At 36.6% G+C, this 10,152-nt stretch overlaps 1 protein-coding gene across 1 annotated transcript; it reads left to right on the top strand.

The window, feature by feature from the left end:
• The first annotated feature begins 5,962 nt into the window (after positions 1-5,962).
• Positions 5,963-7,027, top strand: LOC150095472 (beta-1,3-galactosyltransferase 1-like). The gene has a single exon (XM_090410686.1). It carries the CDS (start codon positions 5,963-5,965, stop codon positions 7,025-7,027), a length of 1,065 nt encoding a protein of 354 aa, XP_090266812.1.
• Positions 7,028-10,152: the final 3,125 nt, after the last annotated feature.

The raw sequence follows: 10,152 nt of genomic DNA, 5'->3' as shown, positions 1-10,152 counted from the left end.
AAGTCAGCATCATATTCCTCCAATTTATACCGGCTACAAATACGCGATTCGTTACACGGTACTATCCCCTTGCCCATGGAGGTGTACTTTGAGTTCTTCCTAAACAGAATATATAAAAGTACTAATTTATAAGACCTTATGTGAAAATGTTTTAAGATATTCAATTATATCATGCGCATTCTGCGCAGACTAAAACTTAACAGATTACCATTCTTGCAAAAGAAAATGGAAAAACTGACATTCTGGAAAGAACGAGAAGATCCCTCGCTCATACCGACTGCAATGAGAGAACGGAAAATTCCAAGTAAAATATTTATACCACCGAACAGTCATTCTAAAACACACTTCTGTTCAGTCTACAGAATAACTAGAACAAGATAACAAGACCACAGTCAACAAACTACACAACATATAAGTAATAATAATCAACTGCAAGCAACCAAATGCACCTTCAAAGAATAGAAAAAGGCGCTGTACATAAATTACATGAAGACGGAAATTTAGAGGGAAATATTCCTCAAAAGAAAAAAAAAAGAAAAGAAGAAGGAAGAAAACCATAAATTCTTACTTCAAACACGAATACAAGAACATAAACATGCCCACTCCCCCCCCCCCCCGCTTCAAGCGGGTTACAGCGCCCACATGCAGTGCTTGTCTACTGACGCGTCGACTCGCTTCTACATTTCGCATCTCTCTCTGGATGATCTAGATTAGAGGTGATCACGACGCAGTTATAACCTGACGCAATTCCGTGTTAGAAGGGTTATTATTAAAGATGCTGATATGATGTTCGTTTACTTTGTAATGGAAGTGCTGTTGCTTCTGCTCGTAAAGAATACAATCGGCGGTTTCCTAACCGCAGAGTACGGGATTCAAGAATCTTTACTAGTGCGTACAATAAACTGCGTGAGACTGGTGTTGTTCCCAGAAGTCATATTTCTTCCGACCGTGGAAATGAACAAAACGTGGATTAAGTTGAACACATTCATCAGTCAGTAGGATTGTAGTCCTACTACAAGCACGAGGATTTTTATTTTTAATGCTTCGTTATATATTTTATTAAATACAATGCAAGTTTAAGGTTAGTATACAGAGCAAGAGAGTCTGAAGATGCTGTCTGCATCCAGTCTATTTTTCTGATTTCTTCATTTATCATAGTTTCATTTATGATGCTGTTATACTCTTTTATAATCTCAATGAGTTTTAGGGCTTCTGGTTCAGTATTGAGCTGTAGTTCAGTGACATAATGGTCTGCCAGTTTACACGTTATGACGGCTGCTTTATAGCTGTTTCGAGGGACCCGTATATTTATGTCGTCGATACCACATAAATTAATTATCATAATTAATTTAGAATTAATTAAGATAAATAAATTAAACAGGTCGAAAATTGATTAATTTTGTCTATATATATATATTAAAAAGAAAAGGGAGAGAATTGCTCCCTGTGGCATGGCTTTACTGCAAAATGATCCCTTGCAGGTTATTTGTTTTATGTTTTGGGGGGTAATTATACTACTACTACTAATAATAATAATAACGCTGTATTTGACATTTCACATACACATTTAGAATGCAGTATTTAAATAAGTGGTTTCTTTTTTCGTTTTCTCAATAGAGGTTGTGGAGAAATTATAATATAAGCGCAATAATTAGTGAAGCTTCAGTTAAACATATCTATGAATGACATTGATTTTGTAATGCATCGTCTACTGATGCCCTGTTGGCAATAGTTCAAATGTCTACCACGGCATCAGCATGGGGCGGAGACACTCACCCACCTATACATTGCCAATTCAATGTATTTCAGAATGTAACGTAGTTTAGGTGGAGTTAATGGTGATCCATTTGGTGAACAGATTTATCACATATTGCAGGATTGAAAGGGAAGTATATACGTCAGTAGGGATAGACATGTAGTTGATTAACGTTGTGACACAATATAGATGTTGAAGAGAAAAGGGGAGACAATTGCTCCATGTGGCACTGCGCAGGTTAGTGGAATGGGATTACTGCAGGACGATCTCATTCAGGTTATTTGTTTCTGTTTTGGAGGTAATTCCTAAACCACGTTTACAGATGCTCATCTATTCCAGTATTTCTTGTGGTTTTCATTTTTGAGCGCTTTAGATACTTAAATAAAGAGCTCCTTGACAATTTTGTTTTTATATAAGGCAGTGGTGATCAGATCTGTAAAATCCTGCAATAGACATGTTGTTTCCTTACACTTCTGGAATTCTTGTATTTTTCGAATGACATGAATCTTTTCTGTATATCTAGCCAACTTGTTAAGAAAGATCCACTCCGTAATCTGTCTGATCCAATTTCTCACTCTTTCTAGTTACTGATCCAATTTCTTTTCCTTTGTTCGTATATCGGTGTGATTAGTTTGTTCTTTGAAGGGTTGGGTATATGTCCAATTTCAAAAATATTATTTATTAATTTTATTGTGATCTGACTTAGACTAGTTGCTTACTGTTTTATTTCTTTTGGGTTTGAGGTCATCGATTTCTGGAGTCTTCTTGTACTGATTTGATGTCTTGAGAATAAAAGTCCTGTTTTCTTACGGTTGGAAAGTACAATGTCTTATTTGGTGTGATAGGCCTATTGGTCTAATACGAAAGGAAAGATCAGAGGTTTAATCAAAATAATAATCGTATATTTTAATTTAAGGAGAGGTCAAACACTTCATTTGGTTTACATTTCATCTGGTTTGAGATAGATGATATGAATCTGCTTTTTATATTCCAAAGGAAAAAGGCGAGGATCTTTAGCCCGACTAGTGGGCAGCCCGAATCAAAGACAGATAGCTGATCCCAATGCTATCAATGATTTTAATTGGTAGCTGAGAGGAGAATGCAGGAAACAACGGTAGCTATTTCATAGATCCTAACACCAGTATAGTACTGTATACTACTTTGGGAATTAGTATCAGTTCTACGAGGGGGAAACTGTACTTGTAGTGACTATAACCATCAAACCTGGGAAGGAACTAATGGAAGAAAGGATAAGAAAAAGTTCTTCTACTCAATGATAAAGTGGAACTTATAGTGGTCGTTCTTCTGATGACCTTACATTTCCAATCTACGTCTGAAATCCTTCGCGAAATTTTACTTAGAAGAGAAGCTGTTTATCTAGGTCAGGGTGTGGGGAACCTTTTTTTGTCAAAGGCCATTTGGATATTTATAACACCACTCGCTGGCCATACAAAATTATCAACTTAAAAATTAGCCTGCTATATTCGGTCAAACATTTAATTAACCCATCTCTAGTGTGATTGCTGGAACTGCTTCTCTTTGGTGAGGCATGTGATGATAGCTGGTGTTGATAATTTGGCTACTCGCAACTGCTTTTTCAGGTTTGTGTTGGTCAGTCTGGAGCGCAGTCGACACTTTGTAATGGTAAGTTTTGAAAAGAACTGCTCGCAGCAGTAAGTTGTTCCGAACACAGATGCATATATCAATGCATGTCTCCTCAAAGTGGTAAAATCATCATTGCATATATCTCGTTTATAGAACACAAGCAGTGGGAGGTTGCTGTACCTAACTTTCAGCTCATCATCGCTTTGCAGCTGAATGATTTCGTGTTGTAGGTTATTAGGCACATCAGTTGGTTCCACATTGAACGCTGTAGCAAAGATGTTGAACTCCATTTGTTTACTTTTCACGTCCTTGAATCTTTCATTAAATGCCTCAGTTAGATTCGCACATTTCCCAGCATATTCAAGTCTCGTAAAAGGCGTTTGTCCTTCCAGAGTGGGGAAATACACCGTGTTATTCCTTTCGAGGTGCACTTTCCACAGCATTAATTCTAGCTTCAAATTATTTCTCGTTTGAAAGCAGGGAGCTGAGAAGCTGGTTGGGAACCTGCAGCTTGACCTTCAGCTCTGAGAGATACTTGTTAATATCCACCATAAACGCTAGATCACACAGCCACTTGCTATAATTGAATTCCCTGACAGGTTTTCCTTCATCTCCATGAAGTGCCTGACTTCATCCCGCAGTTCGTAAAACCTCACGAGCATGTTCCCGCGACTCAGCCATCGCACTTAACAGTGATAAACAAGATCACCGTACTCAGACTTAAGATCATTCAGTAACTCCTTAAACTGGCGGCTGTTAAACCCTCTGCTTTCGACAAAATTTATTTTAAGCATGAAACTACCGTTGACATCACATTGTTGATGTCGCAACGACTGTGCACCGAGACAGAATTTCTTGGTATATGACACAGTGGCATATGATGAAAGAATCAAGCTTGAGACGATTCAGTTATTTCTTGCAAATGCAATTAATCCTTTCTTTGAGCCAACCATAGCTGGAACTCCATCTGTAGTAAGGCCAGTTAACTTTTAAAATGTTAGCTCATGTTTTTTCATTGATAAAACAAGCCTCTCAAACAAGTCCTCACCTCTTGTAGTGTCATGCCTGACTTCCAATGATAGCAGTTCCTCTCGCGTGTCAAACTCTGCCGTTATCTTATGTCCGTTGTCTCGTCTACGAAGAAATTTCGAGCATATCGAACGTTCGTATCATCGACTCTCGAGGTTTGTCCCGTCATGTACTCGTATGTATCCTGTCTGTCCCGTAATGGACGTTTCGTGTTTTGTCTCTCAAAAGATTACGTCATTATTATGATTGATTTGATATAAATTTATGTTGCTATGAAAAAAAGCTCCTAGATTTATTGAATTTCGATTCCCGCCTGTGGTTTCCTTGGCAGAGGTAGGCCAAATGATTCGCTGGCCTAATACCGCTCGCGAGTCAGAAGTTTCCCGCACCTGATTTAGTTGTTTATCAGAACTCTCCACCCACCTAATATATATATAATACTCTTCTAATTATAATATCATAATTATCCATGATATAAGGAAGTTGTACCAAACCATAATGGATAGCAATAATTTCACTTAATCTGTGATGCAAACATGTAACCCACAAGGCAACTGGAAATCTGTATGGATGATTATTTGAAAGCTTATCAATACAGGTAACTTCCACATGTAGAAGTTCTACGTGAGACATCATTCCTTCGTTGCAAGAGAGGCAAGCGCTCCATAGAGTAACATTCATGCAGGATGGAGCACCTCCGGACATCACAGATTCTGTCCAGCACCTGCTTCGATCGACATTTGGCGATTACCGTGTCCTCAGTCGCTCATTCGGGCACGAATGTCCACCAAGGTCACCAGACCTTACACCTTGTGAATTTTGGTTATGGGGCTACTTGAAGTGTACAGAGATAAGCCGACGTCATTGGCCATGTTGAATGAAGCTATTCGCCATTATGTGATAGGAATTACAGCTGAAACCCTGTTCGATGCTGTGCAGGGGTTCGTGCCACGTCTGACGTCCATTCTAATGAATGACGACCGTCACATTGAACATTTGTAAACATAGCTGCTTTGCGAACTGTGTTGCGCCACTGCACAAACTACTGACACAACTGAAGCACCACCTGTCGGCGGCATATGTAACTATTCTTGCAATAAAATGTTCCGTTATTAAAAAATCCCATTTCTTTCTGTACATTTCTCTGAAAGCCGCATTGTTCTACTCTATAATTTCCAATTTATTGAATTTTTACTTTTTCTGTCACTTTCGGATCACTCGATATAAATAAATAAATAAATAAATATATATATATATATATATATATATATATATTCATGGATTAATTATTGTAATTATTATCATTCGTTAATTCCATTTGAAAATCAGAAATTATTTAACTAATTGCAATCAAAAAATAAAATGTAACAATTAAATATTTCTTTCTTTATTTTTCAGGTGTGTTCTGATGGTTAACCTAAAGGAATGTGTAAATACGCATTGCATCCACGTGCTCTTATATTCCTTGTTTCCATTAGCTTTGTTTCAATCATCGTAATTCAGCATTATTCAAAAATTTTCAGATATCAACAGACGATCATTTACCACAGCTTTCATTTATTACAGAAACAAATGCAAAGATCAAATGAAATTTCAGTTCCTCAAGAATTGGACGCTGATATTCAATCCAATAGGAGATATGACCGCAACAAGATAGATGAGGTAGCTATTCTCCCAGTTATGGACGAACCATCTTTTAATTTCACTCATTTTTATGCTGTTCCTATTAAAAGCGAATCCAAAAATGATTCTCAACATCAACTTTGGCATTTAAATGACATTAAACTTATAGATACTGAATCAAGTAAACACGCAGAACATGTCACACACGTTAATCCACATCCTTACAGATTCAAGCTCAATCATCCTAATTTGTGTGATGATAATAAAGGAGAAAAAGTTGACTTGCTTATCGTAGTTATCACAGCTACATTACACTTCGACGAAAGGAATGCGATCCGCGAGACTTGGGGTGGTTATGCCCGAACCAGAGGTGCCAAAATGATATTCTTACTGGGAAAAAATTCTAATACATCCCTACAACAAGGAATCGTTGAGGAAAACAATAAGTTTCACGATATTGTACAGTCTTCTTTCATCGACTCTTACAAAAATCTAACCCTTAAAAGCATATCAATGCTGAAGTGGGTGAAAGAGTTTTGTCCGAAAGTCAAATTTGTCCTTAAGGCAGATGACGATATGTTTATTAACGTGAAACTTTTAATGGATACTTTGAAAAAGAGTAATGTGTCTAGGACGATAATGGGTACGCTAGCGGTCAACTGGGCTCCGCATAGAAACCCACAAAGTAAATGGTTTCTAAGTTATGAGGAATATAATAAAAAGTTGTTTCCAGATTTTGTAGCAGGACCAAGCTATATCTTTACAGCAGATTCTGTTGGATTCCTTTTTAATGTTTCTTTAGATACGCCTTATTTATATCTCGAAGATGTGTACATAACAGGAATTGTCGCTGAAAAAGCTGGAGTCAGTAGAATAGCTCAAATAGGAATGTGGAATTCAAATCAATATTTCCATCCATGCGTTTATAAAAGAATGCTGAGCAGTCATAATCACAGCGCATCAGATATGAGAAACAAGTGGAAATCAGTCAATAATCCCTCTTTTGTATGCTGATATGTATATATGTAATAAATGTCTTAACAAACTGAGTTTTGTTTAATAAGATCTACAGGTATCCTTTGCTTGTACAATGCCATTATGTCAAACTTTACGGTCACGAAGTTTAAAGCTATAATGATATCTAATGAACTCAAAGCATCTAAACCAATTATCACAACAGAAATGTGGATATAGTTCATAAAAACAACGCACATTCTCTAAATCAAAGAAACTTATGCATTGGTAAAAAAGCCTGTTCTATATATATATATATATATGGTACAAATATTTCTTGGTTACCTCAGTGCATCACAAACTTATGTAGCCTGCTGGACTGTTTTGAGGAGTTTCAGATGTCTCTCGTTAATTTTATAATGACCGTTGAAATCGACAAAATGATTTGCATCTATTCCTCTATGAAATGTAACTGATTTTCTGTAGCAGTGAAGTATCCTCTAGTCAGGAAATTTAATGGAAAATATCTACACAGTCTACTACTACCCGACATACCCCTATCCATATTTTATTTTCATATCAACTACATTCTCTCTCTCTCTGCTAATGACGATTTCTTTACGTGTACTTAATTCCAATCAATATTAAGATCAAGGGATCGAAGAGAAACCCATGGAGAGGAAGGGATAAATAGGACATACTTCTCAGTACGTTTAGGAAATTCCTAAAATTTATAATTTACAACGAATGCGTCAAGAAAGGACGACTTCCCTTATTATGGAAACGCTCTAAAATTATGCCGATAATGAAACTATAAATAGAAGCAATCGTCGAAATTAGTAAATACAGTCCAATCAGTTTCATAAAGCGTGATGGTAAGGAACTAGAAAAAACTTCTAATAAACCGAATCGACGTTGTCTATTCAAGAGACCAATTAAGCAGCATTCAGTACGCATTTAAACTTCAATAAACATAGATGCCCTTATGAAAGTTAAAAAGTTCACAAAAGAGATACTACAGCAAAACATGACGTATACTATTGATCTCGCCCGATGCGCAAGGTAGCTTGGATGCTGCATTGTGAGCAGCCGTAATTACTCAATTAAGAGATTTCAAATATCCATAAAACTATTCCACCATGCAGAAAATTATTTCGCTGACAGAACAGCAATCATTGACATTGGAAACTACAACTGTAATTAAAGAATTCAAACAAGACCGCCTGCAAAATTCTTGCTGTGGACCAGGTTTCTGGAATATCCAGTACGACTCGTTATTACGACTTTCTTTCACATCTGAAACAAGAATCGTAACCTTTACCGATTATGTGATGATAATGATTCAGAGATGAGGAAATACTAACTTTGATCCAAACCAATTCAGACATTGAACGAACTAACACTTTACTACAGTAAATGGCCGCAACCAGCAAAGAACAAAAACATATTAAGAGAAGGAAAGCCACATATACACTTGACGGGAGTGAAACAGAAGGAAACGTCGGTTGTTCCCTCACAGGATATTACAGACAGTCCATTGTACAAGAGTGCTGTTTTACACTGCACCCCCTCTGTTTAAACAACCAAGCAGAACTACTTTCTATAGTTTATTCTCTCACATATCTCTAGTAATTAGAACTCAACACCTCTGATCAGATGATTGCAACAGTTTGTAGTGATAGTAGAAGCACTATTGGAGGCATAAAAACCAGAACAACTATCCAACGTTAATAGAAAGGGTACGAAATCTGGTTAGGAATCACACTCTAGAGGGGTGGGAGATAAAGTTCTGTGGGGTGAGAGCGCATACTGGGATAACAGTGAACTAGAAAGCTAATCTGCTCGGTAAAGAAACGCCTATAAAGGAACAGTTAGAAATAAGTCATCAACATCAGCTTTAAAAACACTGGCAGAAAAAACAAGACTAAGCTTCTGGGAAGAATGGAACACATCTAAAAAGGGATCAACAACAAAATAATTCGCGCGAAGTATCAGAAGCAGACTCCGATTGAAAATAGACGTTATCTCTCCAGGTTTAAGATATTATCTAAATGGATTCGATATTCTGGAATCACCATTTTGCTTCAATTTTCTAAAACCTCCAATAGACTGTCGATCACTTACTCTATGCCTGTCAGCTACTGGACTCCATCCGGATGCGAATAATACATCATCACTTCAGGAGATGAGTAGCCAGTGTCGAAACAGGCTTATCCAAAATTATAGCTAATCAAATACTCGACTCGATTCTCATAAAGAATATTTTCTTTTTCGTTGATAAGAAAGTATTAATTTATTTTCCATTATTAAGGTATATTTTAATTTTTTAACCTGCACAAATAAATCCATATATAAAAATCAGCATTCATAAAATAGATTTTTAATTAAAATATACTAATTCTGCCGTACAAAACGAACACCGTGGACCGCACAAAAGAGCTGAGAGGGTCGCATGCAGCCCGCGAACCATTTGGTGCTCATCACTGCGTGCGGCTCCCTAAATTTTTTTTAACAGATGTAATTTAACAAATGGTTCTTCACTCCAAAAAGGTTGTCGACCGCTGGACCCTAGCATGTTCATATGATTTCATCTGATTGCTGTCTATCATGATTCTCCGATTCACGGCAAATTTGAAATAAGGAATGTGATATAAGGAATTAATAATTATTATTCGGTACTATTAAAGCATTAGAGTATTTATTTATTTTAATTGGTTACGTTGCACGAGATACATTCTTGCATTTCAACGGTCTGCTCTAATAATGATTATCGAAGAAACTAGATTGACCGAAAATACCCTCCCCCAAGTATTTATCCCTTTATCAAGATTAATATCGAGAGACAGTTGACTCTTCGGACACATTCTGCAATTATTCACAGTGGCCAATACCAGCATATACATCACTTCGCATTGCACAACGTTTTCGAAACAATACCGATATTTGTGATTCAGTCTGCATTTCCGGGTCTGCCATTACATATGCGCCTTGAAAATGGAAATAATATTTATAGTAAAATAATATGATAATGAAAATGATCGACATTACATAAAAACAAAGCAAATTAATGACATCAAAAAATATGTTTGAGATTCAAACCTAGAAATTTTATTAATTTATTACAATTTAACCAAGTTACCTTACTGTTCCTGAAAAATAAAAGGCATATCAGTTCGTATCTGTGA

Source organism: Typopeltis vanoorti, chromosome 20, assembly GCF_054136105.1.
Source record: "Typopeltis vanoorti isolate ZY-2024b chromosome 20, IOZ_Tvanoo_1.0, whole genome shotgun sequence".
Classification (NCBI taxonomy): domain Eukaryota; kingdom Metazoa; phylum Arthropoda; class Arachnida; order Uropygi; family Thelyphonidae; genus Typopeltis; species Typopeltis vanoorti.
This window is presented reverse-complemented; position numbering and strand designations above follow the sequence as displayed.

Coding starts and splice junctions, on each gene's coding strand:
- LOC150095472 (XM_090410686.1), top strand. CDS start 5,963: ATGCAAAGATCAAATGAAATTTCAGTTCCTCAAGAATTGGACGCTGAT.